Source organism: Beauveria bassiana, assembly GCF_000280675.1.
Source record: "Beauveria bassiana ARSEF 2860 unplaced genomic scaffold BBA_S00008, whole genome shotgun sequence".
NCBI classification, from domain to species: Eukaryota; Fungi; Ascomycota; class Sordariomycetes; order Hypocreales; family Cordycipitaceae; genus Beauveria; species Beauveria bassiana.
Window position 1 is genome coordinate 706,115 of NW_007930843.1, and position 20,300 is coordinate 726,414.

At 52.5% G+C, this 20,300-nt stretch overlaps 8 protein-coding genes across 8 annotated transcripts; 4 read left to right on the forward strand and 4 right to left on the reverse strand.

Annotated features, from left to right (window-relative positions):
- Positions 1 to 164: 164 nt before the first annotated feature.
- On the reverse strand, positions 165 to 2,231 carry BBA_03858 (uncharacterized protein; the record flags this gene model as incomplete). The annotated part of the gene is made up of 1 exon (XM_008598955.1): positions 165 to 2,231. The coding sequence occupies one exon, from the start codon at positions 2,229 to 2,231 to the stop codon at positions 165 to 167; it is 2,067 nt and encodes a 688-aa protein (XP_008597177.1).
- Positions 2,232 to 2,626: 395 nt separating this feature from the next.
- Positions 2,627 to 3,087, forward strand: BBA_03859 (U6 snRNA-associated Sm-like protein LSm3; the record flags this gene model as incomplete). The annotated part of the gene is made up of 4 exons (XM_008598956.1): positions 2,627 to 2,749; positions 2,802 to 2,888; positions 2,954 to 2,990; positions 3,047 to 3,087. 4 exons carry the CDS (start codon positions 2,627 to 2,629, stop codon positions 3,085 to 3,087), a joined length of 288 nt encoding a protein of 95 aa, XP_008597178.1.
- Positions 3,088 to 3,763: 676 nt separating this feature from the next.
- BBA_03860 (elongation factor Tu GTP binding domain-containing protein) lies at positions 3,764 to 5,856 on the forward strand (the record flags this gene model as incomplete). The annotated part of the gene is made up of 4 exons (XM_008598957.1): positions 3,764 to 3,817; positions 3,868 to 4,387; positions 4,437 to 4,625; positions 4,682 to 5,856. 4 exons carry the CDS (start codon positions 3,764 to 3,766, stop codon positions 5,854 to 5,856), a joined length of 1,938 nt encoding a protein of 645 aa, XP_008597179.1.
- Positions 5,857 to 6,578: 722 nt separating this feature from the next.
- On the forward strand, positions 6,579 to 7,724 carry BBA_03861 (uncharacterized protein; the record flags this gene model as incomplete). Its single annotated transcript, XM_008598958.1, has 1 exon — positions 6,579 to 7,724. One exon carries the CDS (start codon positions 6,579 to 6,581, stop codon positions 7,722 to 7,724), a length of 1,146 nt encoding a protein of 381 aa, XP_008597180.1.
- A 214-nt stretch (positions 7,725 to 7,938) lies between these two features.
- Positions 7,939 to 9,930, reverse strand: BBA_03862 (major facilitator superfamily transporter; the record flags this gene model as incomplete). Its single annotated transcript, XM_008598959.1, has 4 exons — positions 7,939 to 8,609; positions 8,644 to 9,177; positions 9,289 to 9,526; positions 9,595 to 9,930. 4 exons carry the CDS (start codon positions 9,928 to 9,930, stop codon positions 7,939 to 7,941), a joined length of 1,779 nt encoding a protein of 592 aa, XP_008597181.1.
- A 2,121-nt stretch (positions 9,931 to 12,051) lies between these two features.
- BBA_03863 (glutathione transferase omega-1) lies at positions 12,052 to 15,856 on the reverse strand (the record flags this gene model as incomplete). Its single annotated transcript, XM_008598960.1, has 3 exons — positions 12,052 to 13,943; positions 13,996 to 15,541; positions 15,593 to 15,856. 3 exons carry the CDS (start codon positions 15,854 to 15,856, stop codon positions 12,052 to 12,054), a joined length of 3,702 nt encoding a protein of 1,233 aa, XP_008597182.1.
- A 557-nt stretch (positions 15,857 to 16,413) lies between these two features.
- Positions 16,414 to 16,788, forward strand: BBA_03864 (50S ribosomal protein YmL27; the record flags this gene model as incomplete). The annotated part of the gene is made up of 2 exons (XM_008598961.1): positions 16,414 to 16,602; positions 16,666 to 16,788. 2 exons carry the CDS (start codon positions 16,414 to 16,416, stop codon positions 16,786 to 16,788), a joined length of 312 nt encoding a protein of 103 aa, XP_008597183.1.
- A 372-nt stretch (positions 16,789 to 17,160) lies between these two features.
- On the reverse strand, positions 17,161 to 19,847 carry BBA_03865 (Alpha/beta hydrolase fold-3; the record flags this gene model as incomplete). The annotated part of the gene is made up of 3 exons (XM_008598962.1): positions 17,161 to 18,582; positions 18,642 to 19,613; positions 19,776 to 19,847. The coding sequence occupies 3 exons, from the start codon at positions 19,845 to 19,847 to the stop codon at positions 17,161 to 17,163; spliced, it is 2,466 nt and encodes an 821-aa protein (XP_008597184.1).
- Positions 19,848 to 20,300: the final 453 nt, after the last annotated feature.

Here is a 20,300-nt window from a genome sequence, read left to right on the forward strand (position 1 = left end):
ATTAGACGGTTTTATATCTACAGACGAAGTCTACAGTAGTGTGCATGACTTGCAAATCACTGCTCGCTTCCTTGTCCATCAATCTTTCGGGTTTGCTTCACTTCAATCATCCACATGCATGTACGCATACCCAAAACAAATGTACACAAAACAACATAGCCTCATCACATGATCAGCTGCTCCTCTAGCCTTTCCCACCACTTGCCCTCTTTACGGCCCGGCGGCGGCGGTGGCACCCTCGCCAGCCGCTCCCTGGGCACCGGGCGCGTCTCGAGCACTCTCATTGGCCACACCGCCGGCCAGTCAAATTCGGGCTCCGTTGACCCCGGCCGGACGCGCATGTGCACGCCGCTCCGCTTCATCGGCAGCGTCGTGCGCCAGCGTCGCTCCCACGACACGCGCTCCGTCAGGCTCTCGTCGCCGTTGCGCTCCAGCGTGACCGTGCCCTGCGCGGTGCGGTACTTGACAAAGGCCGGCAGGAAGTAGCCATAGTCGCGGACTAGGTTGGGCACCATTTCCTGGCCCGCGGGCCCGTCGCGGTAGTGGCGATTCGCGGAGATGACCTTGAGCAGCTGCTTGAACCAGAGCGAGATGCGGTGGTGCGCGTGGTCCTTGCGCGTCTCGGCCTTTTGCCGGCGCAGCGTGGCGCGCGCGGGGGCGGCTGCGCGGAGGGCGTCTGCTTGCAGAACCTCATCTGCAAAGGCAGTTTCGTACTCCTGCACGAGCGTAGTGTAGTATGGAAGCGCGTACTCGTTGATGGTGCTAAACGCCTTGACGACGCAACGCTGGACGAGCAGCGTTTTGATGTAGACGTCGTAGTCCTCAAAGGTCGGTGTGATGTTGCCGTGAGAGGGTGAAGTCATGGCCTCCCAGATATGAATGACATCGACCGGTCGTTGAGTCGTGGCTGGCCAGTCGCCAAGTTTCTGACGCGCGTCGCCAAAGGGCTTGGAGGAGAAGATGTACGCCCAGTTCAGGAGGCTTGACCAGACAGAGTGTGGGATGGCTATACTGTAGCGATTCGAGACAAAGTTGATCAGCTGCAAGGCCAGTGCAATGTGTGACATTGCGCCGAGCCCTTCAGCGATGGCTTCGAGTAGAGCAGCGGTCGGCCGTAGCGGCGAGTCGTGGGGAAAGTCATGGCCTCCGGTGATGGTGGTCTGTGCCGGGTCTCGATCATTTTCGATCAATATACCATAGTAATGGCCGAAAATGAGCTCCTTGATCGCGTGTAACGAGGCTGACCGTGCAAATGCCTTGATCGAGGTACAGAGGAGCTCTTCATTCATGCCGACGCCATATAAAAGCCCACGTCGCCAGTGCTCACGATAGCCACGGTCTTGGACACGTTTTCGCATATCTCGCATTACGTCCTTGTCAATATCCGTTAGTATGCGATTCCATGGCTCGTGCTGTAGCGCGTTGACGCTAAATCGCTGTCGGTCGAGTGCCTCGAGTGTGGCGCCGTGCACAGGATTGCGAGAGCGAAATAGGTCGCGCGCGGTCACGGCGACACGCGCCCTATCGAACTGGTAGTATAGCGGCTCCGTCATGAAGAAGGCCTTGAGAAACTCGTTCCAGGCCCGCGTGGTGCGCCACTGCTGCAGGCCATTCTCAGCCATGTTGCCCCAAAATTCGCGCGCAGCATGGAAGTCGACGGCAGCGCCTGCGGTTCGCATGGCGATCTCGTAGTCGGGCAGTGTCAAAGAGGTGCGGATGCGAAAAAGGGTCTGCAAGCCCGCCAGCACCTGGCGATGGCGGTTCCGGACACCGTACGGGTCAAAGAAATTGCCCGTGGCAGTATATTGTGCCTCACCGGCGCTGACTCTGAGGCCTTCCGCCGCATCGCCGGAGCAATTGAAAGGATCCAAGCAGCGTAGAATCTCAGAGAGCGTGGGCGTGGAGAGCTGGAGCAGCTCCTCGACAGCGCCAAGGTGGAGTGGGGATGCCTGGTCGGCCAGCAGAGTCGTCCATTTTATAAAGGCAGAGCAAATCTGTGACGAGTCTTTCTTCTGTATGGCGCGCAGAAGTATGTCCAACGCGGTTCTCTCCGATGGCGGTTGCACTTCAGCACAATGTTGCCGAACTATGGGCGACTCTGTGTGCGTAGCTAGAGATCGGTTCCCCGATGGGGCGACCCCTCGCGTGCTCTGACCAAGCTGACACTTGGAAACGAGCGCCGAGCGGGCAATGAGACAACATCGTGCCAAAAGCGGTGATCTCAAAGTCATTGGAAATAAGCCTAATAGCCCTCACTACCTTGGCCAATATTCGCCGCACAGCGCTGGACTCGTCGCTGTAGATGGAAGCGTTTGCTACCCAGAGGGCTAGATAGATCGGCCCTGATTTAGCGGAGTCGTGGCACCAGTGGACACGAGGAAAAGTTGGGGTAGACGGGATGGGTGGGCACAGGCGTGCTACTGGTTATGTGCATATTCCTCAATCGCCTCGGTCAGTGCATAATCCACCCGAAGATTTTCCAGCTTTGGCATGAGAACGCAATTTGGGCTTAACAGCTGTTATACGAGAAATCGCCAGGCCGCCTAAAAAGACGTTCGTTTGCAATCTGCTGTCACCAAACTGTCCCGAAGAGCGTGGCACGCAGAACAGAAGTCAATAACCGATAATGGCTGACGACGCGGATGGATCAAGCCACGTGTCGGAGCCTTTAGACCTCGTGCGTCTGCTCCTCAACGAAGTTGTGTTTGTCAAGCTACGAGGCGACAGGGAGCTCAAGGGCAAGCTGCATGTGAGTCGCGTCTTATCAATCTATGGATGATAGGCAATTTTGACACTTCTAGGCCTACGATAGCCACTGTAACCTAGTGCTGGGTGAGGTAGAAGAGACCATATACGGTGTCGAGGAGGACGACGAGGAAGAGGCCAAGGTATGGTGTATCCGAAACATCTCGACTGTACTCCATTTCCTCTAACAACTGTCTGCTGAATCTAGAGCGTCAGCCGCAAGTCAGAGATGCTTTTCGTGCGAGGTACGTAAGGACAGCATGGTGGTGTCGGAGTTCAGCTCGGACTAACCGAAACACAGGTGACAGCGTTGTCTTGATTTCCCCTCAGGTTCCCTTTTGAGAGATATTTGGCAAATCTATCAATCAGTCATGCTATGACTGTTCAGGACCTGCTGCATCTTCCACGACAGTCAGGAATGCTTGGCCATCCACGACGACGCGGTAGCTCGTTGCTATGCAGTACCAATCCCCTAATAAGCGACTGCAACTGGGCCGCTTTCCGCACCGGGTATGTTTGTGGAAGGTTCCATGAAATCGAATTCCACGCTCTAGACTCAGGGTGCTGTGCAAAGTCCTTTAGTCGCGCCACAAACAGCCCACCAGGATTACGACTATGTATCTGAGAAAATATCATAGACTCGGCTTTTTTTAGACAATCGACATCATTATACAAAAAATTCGGGCGCCGGCACATCTAGATGAAGTTGTTTTGGTTTGGCATGGAAGGATCAACCGGATTGCTGTTTTGACAATCTCCAGTGTTCCCCACCCTCTCAATAGGTACTTGAGGTCACCGAGTGGCTCTATCACCCCACGTAGTCTTCCTATGACTACCTCGGACGGGTATGACTCTTCGTAAACGCCAACAGCCCCCAGCAACCACAGGCAACCTTCTGCCTTATTTTCTGATAAACCCGGGTTTCCCCTATTCCTAACATTCTCGATATCACAGACAACAAATGATCACACGAATATACCTTTGAAGTCAGCGCATCGCGCAAGGTCCGGATTGCACTATGGCTACGAAAGCAACAAAAGCACTACCCCACGAGAAGCGCAAGGGCGAATCTGTATGACAGTGTGCCACCAGATTTTTCTTGGACGAACTAACGCATAGCAGGCTCTTAGTCAATTCGCCGAATATGTCGAGCAGCAACAAAGCAGACGATTCCCTGCTGCGCACCCAACTCCTGCCGACTCGACCGAGCATCATGAAGAGCTTGACGACCTTTTCGACGGCCTCGACCTGGCAGATACTACTTCCAGAAGACTAATGAAGCCTCTCCTTCTCGGCTCTGACGAAGAATCGATAGAACAGTTGCAAAATATATTAGTCGAGCGGATAATCGAGGGCCTTGGAGAGGCCATCCTGGAGCTGGGCTACGAGGATAACGGCGAACCGATGGACCTAACATTGGGCCTATGGAATATTGCTTACAAAAGGATTGAGCTCGCTGCGAAGAATATCGATGCTGTTTGCCTGCTGCTGCTGACCAACAACGTCGGCGGTGAAGCTGAGGCGGCTAGCACGCCTGCGGCTCCAGCCAAGGGCAAAAGCTGCACCGGTAAGGTGCTTCTTCGGCGGGCCCCGAAGAAAATTGAAGATGCAATTGAGACGCGAATAGCCGTTGTTGGAAATGGTAAGAACTCTCTCGAGGCCGTGTTGGATAACTGCTAATGACCTTGCAGTTGATGCTGGTAAGAGTTCACTCTTAGGTGTTCTTGTCAAAGGAGATCTTGACGATGGACGCGGCAAGGCTCGTGTAAATCTCTTTCGTCACAAACACGAGATGGAGAGCGGCCGAACCAGCTCTGTCGGCATGGAAATCCTGGGCTTTGACGCGGCAGGCAAAGTGGTCACTTCTGACACTCCCGGACGTATGTAGCCATCTCACTAGTCCCTTGTTGATGTCGCATTCTAACAGCGTTTCTAGGCAAACTATCTTGGGAAGAGATTGGAAAGCGAAGCGCCAAGGTCATCACTTTTACTGATCTTGCTGGCCACGAAAAATACCTACGGACGACCGTCTTTGGTATGCTCTCGTCGAGCCCCAACTACTGTGTCCTCATGGTGGCAGCAAATCACGGCCTGACTGCCATGAGCAAAGAGCACCTCGGCATTGCGCTGGCACTTAATGTTCCAGTCATGGTCATCATTACCAAAATTGATATTTGCCCTCCGCATGTTCTCGCTGAAAGCGTCAAGCAGATTACCGGAATCATGAAAAGTCCTGGGGCGCGCAAAATCCCAACGTTTATCAATAGCCGAGAAGACTGCATAAATACTGCGACACAGTTTGTCAGTCATAGGATATGTCCCATCTTCCAGGTGTCCAACGTTACTGGCCAAAATCTTGACCTGGTGCGCCTCTTCTTCAATATTCTTCCACACCACGGAAGGTACAACTCGGAGGGTCCCTTTGAATTTCAAGTGAATGATACATTCTCCGTCCCTTTTACCGGCACAGTGGTATCTGGCATCATTAAATCAGGTGTTATTCACGAGGGTGACAATGTGCTCATCGGCCCAGACTCACTTGGTCAATTCTCGCCAACCGCGATTCGTTCAATCGAGCGCAAAAGGCTCCGTGTGCCGGCAGCATCTGCCGGGCAGTCTGCTTCTTTTGCTTTGAAAAAGGTGAAACGAAAGGATGTACGAAAAGGAATGGTCGTTCTTCCTCACCTCGAAGGCGAGGTGCCACCTGTGGTTCATAGAGAGTTTGTTGCTGAAGGTGAGTCGCGCCAAGTTTGGCTGTCAAAACTCATGATGGCTAACATGGATTTTCAAGTTCTCATTCTCTCACATGCTACCACGATCAAGAGAAAGTACCAGGCAATGCTACACGTGGGACCTGTTTCCCAGACCTGTGCTATAATCGACATCGATAGAGATTTCATTCGTACGGGCGATCGAGCGACCGTGGCGTTTCGGTTTGTGCAGCGGCCTGAATACTTGGCTCCCGGTGACAGGTTGCTGTTCCGGGAGGGTCGAACAAAAGGCTTGGGTATAGTGAAGTCCGTAGGCTACGACCCGAAGCATCCTCTGAGTGGAGAACCTGCGGGAGATGATGGCGATGCGAATAGAGTTGGGGAGAAGAAGGGAGAGTGATTGCATCGTTAGTGGCGAGCTGACGTGCTGATACTGTATAAAGAGCGCCTGGTTTTGATTATTTTAAATAAGCGCAGACGCCCCGGCCTTCAGATTAGTTGTTGATTTTTAGACATGACCGTACTGGAATTCGCAGCGCAATGTAACATTATACACGGACAAATCTTTTCTGCCAATAGCGAAAATCTTTTGATTCACGGCCGTTGGCATAGCTAAACATAAAACTATTATACTTTCATAACTCTGAACATGAATGCCAAAGTGAGTCACTGCACCAACAAGTAAACCAACTCTTGCGATAATCGTACAGTCGCAGGTAATCTGACGCGCAAAGCAAGATGTGAATGCAAGAAACGTTTCTCGGCATTTTGTAATATTTCCTGCTCTGTTCTCGAGCTTTTCTGGACTACTTCATAATTCTGCGATTAGGTTCGTTGAGACCAAGCAGGGCCAAGACCGTGAAACCTCCTATCACTTGCACCACGGCTGGCGCTCACGCTAAGTTGGCAACCATCTTCCCAAAACAACTACAACGCACTAATCTTTTCCAGTGAGACTGAGACGCCATGGTGCAAAAATACATGAAATTTGCCTTTGTTACTTGCTGAATATCGATCATACTACAACCTTTGCATCTTGTTTGATGAAGTCAAGGGCGTTGCGCTGCAGGCTTGTACCTGTCTGCGACAGAGCCGGGGCGTGAATCGCGGAACATTGCGCAAATGCCTCTACGAATCATACTCTTGGCTGGTGCGCCGCCGCCGTCTGCTATGGATGAATCAAAGTGCACCGTTGAGCATTTTGACGAGCCATTTTACGCATACATCAACGCTGCCGGAAGGCACAGCACTAGCAGCAGCAGCAGCCATCACGGCTCGTCGCCAGCGAGCATCGCACCGTGGCGGTTGGTTACACTGCACCGAAAGCCACTACATGCAGGATTCAGCCAGACACGCAGCTTTCTGGCCCAATCTCTTTACGGAAACCATCAGGATGGTGATTTCTTCTGCCCCTCTTCCTTGGCGGCGTCGTCATCGTCGTCGTCGCATGACGAGAGCGAGACCAACAGGATCGAGCAGGATGAAGCAGTGCTTACCGAGTTTTGCGAACAGTCTCTCGCCATTCATCATTCATTGTCTTCATCTCAGCTTCAGTATGAAGACGCAAACGCAACAACAACAACCTCATTCTTGGACGAGACGTCATTTCTCTCCAGCTTAACCACCCCGACTGTCGGCGGACAGCAGCGGCCAGCAGCACCAAACATTGCCCCCGCCGCGCATCTATCCGACCTCGAAGACGTGCCCTCTGCAAAGCACGTCATCTCTCTGCAGCCACAAACCATTACGCTCAACATTATTGCCGGGGTTTTATCCATTGCGCAGCCTCGCTCCGTCACGACCCGGTGGGGCACCGCCCTCTTGCTCGTCGAGGTGCTCCTCGGCGACGACACGAAATCGGGCTTTGCAGTCACGTTTTGGCTAGCAAGAGATGCGGCGGCGGCGACGATGGTGGGGGGCGGTGGTGGTGGTGGTGATGGTGGTCTGCTCGGCGGGTTGCGCCGTCAGGATGTGGTCTTGTTGCAAAATGTGGCGCTGCACGTGTCCCGTGGCAAGGTCTATGGGCAGAGCTTGCGACGCGGACAGACAAAGGTGCATCTGCTCTGGAGCAAGAGAATGGATGCAAGAGCTTGCTACAGCTCTAGAGCGTTGAATGCAGCTCGTAATGATGCGGGAGTAGAGAACCCACAGATTGCGAAAACGAGGTTGGTCCGAGATTGGGTGATACGATTTGTTGGCGCCGATCCCGAAGTTAGGGTTAGGAACAAGGATGATATCTGGGATCGGCCCCCTGACGATACTCAATAGTCATTGTCGCTCATCAATACGAAAAATCATGGTTTACGTGGTGTGTTGTTGGAAAGAGTTGCGACATGTACATTAATTAAAGCTCAGAGGCTTGTTGTAGGGGTATCTACGGTGGCTCTATCATGCAGTCTTTCATCTAATGATGCAAAGGACCCAGAATTATAAAGAAAATTGATCCAAAAACGCCTACCAATTTGGCCAAGCCCAAACTGAATTAAGTCGCAATGGCCTCAACATCCCCCTTTTCTTGCCTGTTCTCCTTGACCGACCTCTTCTCAAGTGCTAGCGCCGACAGAAATGCGCAAATAGCACAGGCCATAGAAATATAGTACGTGTTGCGCAGACCCTTCATATAAGCGTCGAGGACGAGTGGGAGAGCATCCTCACGGTGTAATTGTTGGAGAATATTTCGGGCTTGCGAGACGCCGCTGTTGATAAAGATACGGGAATCGATACCGAGGTTAGCACTTTCAATGCCTTCAAGGAGGCCGTTTTGGAATACAGTCTGGGCGACGGCGATGAAGATGGAGCCTCCCAGGCTCTGGAAGAACTGGACGCATGCGGTACCGACGGGGATCCATTCCTGGGGCAAGACAGTCTGGACAACAACGGCGGCAATCTGGAAGCCAGCGCCAACGCCGAGGCCGGCGAGAACCTGGTAGCCAAACCACTCACGGAGGGGAGTGTGGACATCGAAGGTGGTGATTAGGCCGGCACCGATGGAGAAGAGCACCATGCAAGGGACAATGACGTAATTGTAGGTGCCGAAGCGCGAAACCATGGCTCCAGAGACGACGGAGCAGATGACGGTGGCAAGCAAAAGAGGCAGGACCTTGATGCCAGCCTGAACAGCACTGACGCCTTGGATAGTCTGGAAGTAGACAGCTGTGGGAATTGGTCAGCAGGGAGTTGCAGATACCATGGGGTTGGAAATACTTGCATAGGTAGTAGATCAAAGGGAAGAAGCCAGCGCCGAAGAAGAAGCAAAATGACATGGCGGCGACAATGCTCCGGTTCTTGAACAGGAATGGTGGGAAAGTGCCTTGGTCCGAACGCCACCATTGCACGCCGATGAAGAGAGCGATCATGGCGCCGGCACCGACGAAGAGTCCAATGATGCGAGAGTTACTCCAGGGATAGGTGGCGCCACCCCACTGCAGCGCCAAGAGAAGGCAGACGATGGCCGGGATGAAGATGGCGGTGCCGACGAGGTCGAGCTTGAGAATGCGCTGGACGATGGAGAGGCCTTCGGAATGCTTGGTGTTGCGATTGATGTGAACGGCCCACACGACAATGGCCATGGCGACGCCACCAACGGGGAGGTTAATGTAGAAGCACCAGCGCCAGGTGACATGGTCGGTAAAAGCGCCGCCGAGCAACGGACCGGCGACGGAGGCGATGCCCCACACGCCGCCGATGATGCCGAAAGCAATAGGACGCTTCGAGAGAGGAACTGGGGTCGAAAACACAACGGTCAGTTTTTGCAATGTTTTCTCTGGAATGAACTACTATAAGTGTCATGGGGGCCCCAGCAAACAAGGCGCTGGACAACCGGGGCACGTACGAGAGTGGGAGAGAATCACGATGGCGCCGGAAAACAGACCGGCCGTACCCACGCCAGCAATCGCGCGGCCGATGATGAAGGCGACCGACGTGGGGGAGACGGCGCAGATCAAGCTACCAACTTCAAAGACGAAGATGGCTGTGAGAAAAGTCCACTTGATGTTGAAGTGTCGGTATATGACGCCGTAGATGGGTTGCAGACATGTCGACGTTAGGAGATAGGTGGATCCATACCAGCCCTTGGAAAATTATCAGTCAGAGAGAGAGAAAGAGAGAGAGAAAAGGAAAACAGAACAAGAAAACGTACAATGTCCTTTGTGCTGTCGAATTGGGTCGTAATGGCGCCGAGTGCGGGCGCAACAATGGTCTGGTCGAGGGCCACGAGAAAGATGGAGACGCACAGCGCAAATATGGTCAGCGAGAGCTTGACAGTGTCAGGATACTCTGGTTCTTCGTAAGCAGGCAGTTGCGTGGTCGCTGTCTCTTGGTGCTGCTGCTTTTCGCTGGCATCGTGTAGACTGTCTGGCTGTAGCTGCTGCTGCTGCTGCTGCTTCTCGTCCGCCGCAGTGGCGACGCTCATTGTAGTGGTGGTATTGGTGGTGGTTTCGGGATCCTTGAACGAAGAAGGTCGCTGCTGTTCCATCTTTTCAGTTGCAGTGGCAACCAGTTCCAGAGTAGACTATGGGAGGGAAAAGAGGGGAAGAAAGAGGAAAAAGAAGAAAAGACCAGTGTTTGGTGATTATGGTCGCTTATTAGAGGGAAGGAGGTTTCCCCGAGGTGAGATGCGAGTTGCAAAAACCCGTTTGTTGGCCAAGTTCGTTTGTTGCAAGGCAATCAACGTTCAAAGTGCGCGAGCGAGAGAGCGGCCCGTTGCGAAAACAAGTAAGTAAAGAAGCATGTAACGTGTTGATGGGTAACAAATTTTTGAAACACTGCTCCAGGTCCGAGCACGGAAGATAGATATTAATAAATCACTAGAAACCCAAGAAGAGAAGAAAAAGCGACCAGGAGTTGTTATGCAAGCCCACGCACCGCAACCCCCCCCCCCCCCCCTCCCCTCTCCTCTCCATTGCTCCCCAACTCAAGACTACGTCTACGGTGGCTCTGCACGGACGGGCACGGTAACCGATGGCCGATGATGAACGCTACCGCAAAACGTTGCTCGGCCATCGTGAGTAATCGCCCGCTAGTGTCTGTCCTTTGCAGCATTACTTTCTTCGCTTTTTTATTTTCTGGATAAGTTGTGCCGTTTACTCCACCTCAGCTCCTCCAACGCTTACAGCTCTAATGGGTAGATTCCCCCAAACGGACCAATAGACGTTTTTGCTGTCTTTGAGACGAAGCAGTGGTTCGTTCAAGGGAAGGAAAAAAAAAGACCCCAAGTCGCTCTTTGACGAGCCAGCACAGGGGGAGTTCCGGTTACAGTTGTGGCGGGCTTTGTTGGAGATGGACCCCCCCCGCCTCTCAGGTTCGTTGATGCGCCGGCCCGAAAGAGTGGAAAAAAGGTGGGCGGCATTCCCGCCATATCACACTCCAGAGCCGTATACGGTCACAAAAAAAGGCCAAGAAAAGCAAGGGTCAAGGGTCGCGTCAATCCAGATACATGGCTGCGTGAGAGTTCGATCTCGGTTGCTCTTTGACCTCTTCTTTGCAATACACATTGTGCCTGTCTGCCTGCGCGCGCGCCTGATCATCATGCAGTATGCAAAAGCTTAGTTGCCTTGGCTGAACAAGTCGTCATCAGCACTCGACCTTTGGGCTGGCATTTTTTCGGCACCCATGTTGCCATTGCGCTTGACCGATGCCCGATCAGGGGAGCCTACTCCGTACTTTGAATGTTAACGCCCTCTTTCTCCGTTGCTTCGGCCGAGGGAGGGTCACGACCGACGCATCATAAGTCCGTCTATTACACCCGCAAGGCTGAAGACGTCCCACAAAGTCCCCTGCCAAGGTCAAAAAAAGTTGTGACTGCATCGAAAAGAATGAGCCCAGTTGTCTTGTTAGTTTGTCCGACGCCGAAATCGCCAAGCCTTGTCATGGGACACCCATCCATCCCGGACTAGAAGTTTACCGATGTCCGACTTTCAATGTGGGGCCTTCCTCATTCGGTAGACATTCAACATTCAAACGTGGCCAGTGACTCAGTGAGCACTGAAACCGAGACAGGGGGGGCGGGTGGAAGGAACAGGGGGTCGTAGATGGAATTAATGGATGTCGGATAATATCCAGGTCAAGGAATTATCGGGATTAGTTGATGCACAACTTTACAATGCCTCGCAAGCCCGCCACGGCTGCAAAGAAGAGCCGCTGATGCCCCGGTTGAACTGGCAAGGCGGCCGGCTCAATTCACGCCGTCGGCTGATGTCATATGTATGACACCCGCTTTTATAGCTTCACTTACACGGCTACGCCCAAAGCTGGACGTCATCGAAACATTTTCTGCCACATCAAACTCATCATGAGAATCAGTCACATTCACCTTGGCTCTTGGGCTGTTGTTGCCTTCTGTCAGCGCCGCCTCGTCATTAAACCGGCGCCCCACATCGGCACCAGCCCCACCTTCGCGCCACCATTATCATTCTCAAAAGACTTGCAGTTTAATTTCAAACCAAAAGTCTTATTCACTTCTACCATGTTTTCGCTCACACATGAGAATCTTACTGAAAAGCATTCATAAAACATCTTGTACACCATCCATGTAGAATAACCGATTCCATGTAGCGCCCTTCTTCATGCCCCCTTATCGTTCATGCATATCCTTCATCTACCCCTGCTCCTCTTCCTTTTCCTCCTCATCCTGCTCATCATCATCATCATCATTATCCTCCCCCAGTCCCGGAATCCACAGCAACAGACCGTCCTTGTCAATCTTCATGCCTTCTGTAGGTATAATCCGGAGCACCTTTTGAAAGTACTTGTCCCGCACCACCAGTCCGGGCCGGATATAGCAGCCCCTCTTCAGTGGCAGCAGCCGGTACGTTGCCGTGCGTCGCGACATGGGCAGCATGTGCAACGTCGTCTGCTTGGCTCCCGCAAAGGCAAACTCCTCGCTCGGATCCATTGTCAGCCCAAAAGTGAGCAGATGGTTCGATGGGTTCTCAATCGTAATGTCGAGCTGCGTCGTGCTTGTCTCGTCGGGCTGGCCGTGAAATGAAGTAGCCAGCACGCGCGGTTCCGCTCCCAGAACCATATATCGGCCCACTGGCATGGTTGTAGTGTTTGGCGGGCTTTGAGGACTCGAGTCTGTTCGCCGCCATTTGATCTTGAAAGCCAATCTCATCGACACGGGGCTCCGATCTTCTAGTTGCATCTTCTGTGCCTCAATCTCAAAACGCGACTCATGCATCGTTCTCGGCTCAACTAAAAGCCCATCGTCCCCCGTCATGGGCTCGAGCTTTCTCACGTGGCAGCGTGCCTGACCAACACATTCAGTGACCTCAACCTCTGTACCCAAGACCAAAACATCTTCGTGCGCGAACGAAGCGTAGTGCGACAAGAGACACCAACGCTGAATGAGCCCAATGGCCGTCCGCTGCTTCCCATCTTCATCGATATCGTCCAAGCCCTCCGGGTCAAAAAGGCTCGGCCATGACTCAGGGTGCAATCTCGGAACAAGATCATAATTTGCTTCAAAAGGATTCACCAGATCAAGCTGCACCGAGAAGACTTGTATAATGGGCGTAGCTGAATCGGTTTCCAGGTGGTATGTTGCTCTGAACTGTAGCTCGTACGTCATCGGGCCACTGATAGGTTCGATCTCTAGGACGAATTCTCGTGATGCCGAGCTTTCAATCTTGCCCAGGCTAATACCGCCTAGCTCAGTCTCTTCTCCAGCTTGAGCCTCGGTAGCATAATCTTTGTCGCCCGCTTGAACGTGCAATATTGGTATCACTTTACCGAATACATGAATGTCCAGTTTCGTTGTGGCCGCTTCATCCTCGTTGTTCTGTAGCACCATAGGTAACGCAACTGGCTCATTTGCGTAGTATTGTTGTAGCTGTCGCGCGACTTTGATGTCCAACTTTGGTGGACGCGGTTGAATGCTCAACGTCCTAGAATCGGCGCGCACCTTGCGAGCCTTGGCTGAGCCCGCGGTAAACCACCCCACTGCCGCATCCGTGTCTCTGAATGGAAGAGTCAGGCTCAAGGCGAATGTCTTGGTGTCCATATTGAGCGCAACCGAGAACGGTTCAACATCACCTGCTTCCCGCAACGGGATTGCCATCTCGATGACAAGTCGCTGTCCCGCCTCCAAGGTTAGGTTACAGCTACCGTGAAGCTTTGTCGGCAGATCATCTTCAGACTCTTCAGGGAACTCTTCGTCCAGTGTCACGAGAGAGATTGATATCGGCCGACCCGTTGGCTTCTCGTCTGATGGTGTATGCTCCAGCGTTATCGGTTTCAGGCTACCCTCAAACTCAACTCGTACATTCGCCAGAGTAATAGGCGCCGAGCCGGGCATAGCATTAGACACAAGAGACAATTGAGCTTTACAAAAGTCTCCCGCTTTGCTCTCTTTATTTCGAAACACAAATGAAGTGGAGATGAAGCCGGTTGCTGATCCGTCAGAAACATCCACAGAGGGCCTCTCCTCCAACTTCATGCCATCAAGGCTTTTGCTGAGGTCATAGTGCCAGTAAGGGCGTTTTGTGAATTCTGAGATGCGTCAGTTTCAACCCAACTTTGCACAAGTCGCATCTGAACCTACTTTTGTCGAGGAGTTCCCAGTCAATAGCGATAACAAGCTCGCCTCGACCAGCTGCAACGGCAGCCCGGCGCATCAGCCAACACAAATCTTCCGTTATATCAATCCAGTTATCGCTGCGAAACGACAAATCTTCCCATAGAGGTCGCAGCATTGCTAGTACTTCTTGCCAGCTCTCTAGTCTGGCCATCTCACGGGCGCACTCAAGGGACAACTCGGCAGCTATACGTAGTTGTTTTCGGCCCTGGAACTGCGTGCGAGCCGCAATCAAGCAGTCTATGATCAGCTGCGCATGGTTCACTCCTTCACCTTCCAGAGGGTTCTCTTTATAGGGCGGCGGGCACAGATATGTGTCATAATGTTGTGAGCTTGTAGTATCTGAGCCTTTTGGCGGCGCGCGATCTTCATCTGGCATCATCAGGGCAAGAGTTCGACGTGCGCCAAGATGACGAGCGGCAATTCGATACCAGTACCCTGTATGATGCAGAAACTCCCATGGATGTAGCCGCTCGCCAAGGACAGCCTTTTCCGGCTGCAAAAAGAGGTTCATAGTCGACGGCGCAAGACCAGGCAGCTCAACCCGTTCTATAAGCTGAGCCATAACCAGCGCCCAGCGCGCTTCCCAAGCTTGCCACCCGTAGTTGTTTGTTCCTTTTCCTCTGCGATCAACCAAGTCACCAATGCGGTCTCGGTGTGCCTGCCAGCGACGCACGGCCAGGCTGGGCTGGTTCATCCAAAGATGCAACCGCAGGCAGCGTATTGAAATGACATCGGCGAGTAAGCGCGCCTCGTTCCAGCGAGGGCTCCAGCTGGGTATCGTGTCCATGACATCTTGGCCGAGCAGAATCTCATAGGATTGCTCAAACGATCGAATAGCAGGGTCAAACTCTTGTCTAAATTCTGAAAAGATGGCAGTTTTGAAGTCGTATCGAAAATTCCAATCCGGCATTGAGAGAGTTTGAGAGGTGCCAGATGTTGGCGGGACTGTTGGTTGTGGTACAATGCCGCGGGATCGCTTCTTGCGCGAGTGGCGGCCGAGGTCTCTGTAATATTCAATAGCAGTCCCATAGAGACTGGCCAGAATACTGTCGGCAACTTGTTTCAAGTCCGAGGGCGAGTCCTGGGGATGGATATAGAATATCGCTTTCGGGTCCATAGATGTGCCCTTTCGAATATTTTCGAGTCGCTCTGAAATTTGGTCGGTGATGGACGGCAAGCTTCCGTCTCCCTCGCGCTGCACAAAAATGACCGCCAGTCGCGTTTTGTAACCAGTTTCTGTCAATTTCGCTTTTATGCTGTTTATATCCGTCTTGAGTTTGTTGTCCTGAAGGGTTGCTGCGGCCGGATCGTTCGTTAGGCAGTAGCAACAGGCGAATACACTGGGCACTAATTCCTGATGTTTTTGTATCCACTGCGCATTCATTAAACCATCAGGATATAATACTGAGACTGGGCTGAGAGGTGAGAATGGCGAGTGTAGTGTAGGACTCAATCTCATTGGCTCGGTATCTTCTGGAAGGGACGCGCGCTTCGGTGGCAGCGGGTAGGTCTGGGATAAGTTAGCGCCGAGTATTGCAACCATCGCCATCATGCCACTCACACGTCCTACGGTCTTGATGCGAAGGCGGTATGGCTCTTCTCGTGAGACCCCGGTCCATGATTGCCCTTCGCTGTCCACATCTCGAAAATGTTGCTCCAGGAGCTCTGCCTCTTTACTGTCCAGAGGGGGTAAATCGGAGCGAAGCAACGCCGCGCCCTCTTGCAAGGTCGCATTGAGCTCAATCTCGGGAGACGTCGACGTCAAGCCCGAGAAAATTATCAGCGGTACATTGTGGTCGAGACTTCCTAGCGGGTATCCGTCCATTTCGCTGCTTGTGCGCCGACTTGCGCCCAGAGCTCTTTGAGAATGTGAGGAGAGCACCGAATACCGTTACTGGTACAGTCCACCACTACAGTTAGCTCATGCCCCTCGCCGAGCTGGTGGGTAGGGCCTGGATAGCTACCTTGCCGAAAGCCATGCTAGGGTCAACGTGAGTCACGAATCTTTGTGTATTTGCTAAAAAAATCAAACCTTGGCCGAACAATGATTGCCTTTGAAAATGATCAATTTCGCAACCTTGGAAATGTTCCAAGTCGCAATCGCCGTTCGACACAACAGCGGCATAGCTCCGCGAGCCAGGGACAGGGTGGGTCGGCTAGAGCCGCACTTCGGAACCGGAATAACGCCAGCCGCCGGGACATGTTTGCGCTGGAACAGCTCCAGGGAAATTTAAGATGCGCTTGACAAGCCGCCCATCATCATTCCACGCCTGCATCTTTGGAGTACGGAACTGCGCGTGCGACACTAGCGCAATCCTCTTTTTTTTAACGACCTATTCTACCGAATCGCCTCGAGGGTAGTGCTGCATCACATCTGACACCATGAGGCCGACACTACCCCTTCAAGTCGGACGCTACCGTCACCTGAAGCTGACGACCAAGGATGTGAACAAGGGCTTCTACAAGGGAAACCGCACTGGCTCCATGGGTCGCCATACGAGGTACGGAGGATACGTCATTGAATGGAACAAAGTGCGCACATATGCTGTACCGGATCTGAAAGACTTCAAGGTAAAACTAAACCGCCTATCGATTGCTCTTGCACTCTATCGCTGACAGCAAACTCTCATGCAGCTTACTCCATTCGTGAGCCGACAAGTCTACCCAGAGTCTGGTGATTACAAAGGCCTGGCAAAGGGTTCGGCCGACCCGCACTTTTACGTCGAGCAATGGAAGCGATACAACGGCGTGGACTAAGCGGCCAAGGGCTTGCTACCGTAACGACGTATCTGTGCGATTGAACGACACTTTTCTCTCACACCGAGCATACTAGGGCGAAAGAATGATGAAAGGCTGCCGCAGGCCATCGGGAACTGCGACAGGGCTGTATATACCCTTCCGAATGTACACTACCATGTATCAAGTTGAGCATATTTTTGGGACAATACGACTTCTATTGAGTTTCAAACAATATGATGTTACAAAGCAAAAACCGCCAAGTCTTGCTGTTGCTGTGCGAAAATGGGCAGTCTACTAATGCTACTGTGCGAAAATGCTCAGTCTACCAATAGATTCTGAATGTAGATGAATTTGCCTTCCGTGTTCCAAGATGAGTCCCCAAACTAGAGGTCAAGCTGCGGCGCCATTTTGTACCAAAAGTGCTGGCGCCTCGCTTGGAGAGACTTCCTGCGTCACAGCATCTTCGTCGCCCTTATCATGGCCACAGAGCGGGGTGGTGGCGAGTTGCTTGTTTGCCTCCGTGCTAGGGCTGGCATGAGACGTCAGAGTTAGCATGCTGGCAGTGTCGGCTTCCTTGTTCAGGCTGAACGGCAGAGCCATGCCCTTGATGAAGGGGCGTTTTCCAGCAACGCCAGTTTCAGGCACGTAGTTTGGACTAAGTAAGCCAGGGTTGGACGCTTCCTGTTCTTGTCGCTTGTGCAGTAACTGGACAACTGGCGTGTCTTCGTTGCCTGCGCCAGACTCTGTCTGATGCTCGTCCACAACGGTCCTGCGGCGAGAGCGGCTTCGACTCGTGACATCGTCGGGGGTCTGTACTTGGTTTCCTTGTTCGGCGTCTTGCTCTCTGTGAGAAATGCGGCCTCCAGCATCTTCTTCAACAATTTCCGTTTCTGGCTGCTGATCTGCCCGCTGCTCGCGCTCGATTGCTTCTTCGTCATGCTTGGATCCCCAAAGTGACCAGAGAGACAGGCCGAGGCTCCTCTTCGGCTTCCTCTCCACCATATAAGACTCTAGTTTGCGTCTGCCTGCCAGAGCTGCGGGCGGTGGCAATTCTCCCGGCCCAAAGTCTTCAAATCCAGTCGCAAGATCACTCACTAGCTGCCTGTGAACCTTGGACTTGGCACGAGCGTATCGAGTGTCGTATTCACGACGAGTAGCAAGCCACTTCTTTGCTGTGCCGGCCTTGAAAACTCCAACGTCGGTCGGTTCTATGGTGCATGCATCTAGCTCCTCTTCCGGCACAAGCGGAAGCGTTACGCCATGACGAGTGACTCTTTGTCGAATCATGTGGTTTTTGAAAGGTGGAAGAGGATCGCCAGCTTTTCCAATGTGTCCGGGTGCAGTTCCGGCTGTGTCCTCTTCCTTGTGACTTTCGTCTTTTCCGGTATTATTACTTTCTTGTGTCCCCGACGAAGAGATGACAGATATCTGATCATCGTCCATAATATCAATCCCACGGCGCTGGGCTCTCGCCAGTAGCCATGCACCGAATTGCGCAATTGAGCGATACATGAACTTTGCGGGTCTGGTAAAGCTTAGAGTAGGCGCGACATGGCATAGATCCTCCCAGACTTGTAGTTGGACATCGGTAGGCTTGAATTTGTTGAGCTGCTCCTTTTCCCTGGCCGACAACCTTTCTATCGGAGGCGCATATTTCTGCGGGTTGGCAGCCTTGTGAGCCAAGTAGATTTGCTCGTCCCGTAAGATCTCCCCACCGCCAACCATGACGAATAATGGCGGCAACCCTCCGAGCGTGGCTTGGAGTACGGGGCTAACAAGAGGGTGGGTTAGAAGTGCGTTGGTCGTGTAGAGCTGAGTATTTACAGCGTCAGTATTTTCTGTGAGCATTTGAACCATGTATTTGAACAGACCTGTATTTGATCTTTAATAGTGACAGGCTTGCCATCAATGTCAAGAGTGATATACTGCCGTTCATCGGGTTTGTGCTCAAATTCCGGGGTAACGTCGTCTTTGGATTCATTGGGGGTGGAAGTTCCTGTTCGTACACGCTTCAACTGCTGAGCATCTCGCTTGATCTCGGCAATATCATCATCATTTGGAGGAGGCCATGCCTTGGATGGTCTGTGGTGAAAGCCATTCGTAGGAATATAATCCATTGGGGCATCACCAGTCAGACTCTTGAAAGAGTGAGTCAAATCTACCCAAGGGCTGATCAGAATAGCTCCAGCTGGAAGCGGTAAATCCTGGTTGCGCAGAATCAGCAAGACGGCCAAGGCCATGCCAGCGCCAGCAGAGTCGCCCGCCAGAATGATGGTGCTAGGATCCCTGGACGAGATCAGGTGTAGATATGCTGCCAGGCAGTCTTGCAGGCCACAGGGAAAGGGAAACTGCGGAGCAAGTCGATATCTCGGCGCCAGGACTCTGGCTTTCAACTTGCGGGCATGGCGTTGCATCTGATAGCGGTGCTCGTCGACGCTGCCAAAGTAGTAGCCGCCGCCGTGAAAGTACAGAATAATACGCTGGCCTGGATCGCCAGTTTTCTTTCTCTCATTAGCATGGGCGCGCATCTCAATCCACTCGGCCTCGAGGGGCTTCCCCGGTTTGCGCCATTGCCACCATGAGCCGCCGCCGACCAGAGCGCGGCCGTCGTCACCGAGCTCCTCATTGATCAATCCAGCGGACCGCGTCAACTGTTGTTCAGGTATCCTAATGTTTTCTAGCTTCACCCATTGCGGCGAGGGTACCCATTGGGTAGTAAATGCCTGCAAATCCTCGACGGTGTGGTGAGCCGCGTGCTTGAGGAATGCTCGGACCAAACGCAGCCCCTCGTCGTAGGAAAGGTGCGCGGTCGGCTTCTCTTTCAAAAGTTCTCTATTGAGATACTGCCAGTCGACAGGTCACAGTTAGCACGTAGGACGGCAGTTCATCGCGCAAAAAAAGGTGAAACCATTGCCGGCCCGCATGCCGCAGATCGAGGCGCAGCACATGGCAGTTGCTTGGCATCAAGCTGATTTCTCAGGGCAGGTGGTGCAGACAAGACTCACATGTGAAAACAGTGTCGTGACGACAGTAGGTGCCACGGCGAAAGAGACTGATGTTGTGCTGAGCTTTGTCATTGCTGCTCCAGTTCGCCCATGGTTATTGAGGAGAGGATTTGAGCAAACTCATGACGGAATTTGCAGGGGAATTTGTAGTGGCTCAAATTAGCGCCGTCACAGCGCTCAAGTCGAATTTATGCTTTTGACTATCGGTATTGAGGAGGAGGAAGCTGGTATTTAGCGCCCCCTATTCAACTCGAAAAAACGTCGGCAGTCGGCAACTCACTTCTGGGCCACCCCCTCATCCAAGCCACTTGTCACTTGTCACCTTGGCTTGTTACATCAAGAAACAAAAAGACGTGACGTTTTCGAAAATACATGGTTGCCCCAATCTATAATAAAACAAGATGCAATAATATAAATGATATACATGGAGAAATCGATAATCTGTGTTAAGTATAATTTTAAGCATAAACAAAAACGTGGGAATTAGGAGAATAGTAGAAAAAAGCATGCTTCTGGTATGGAAAT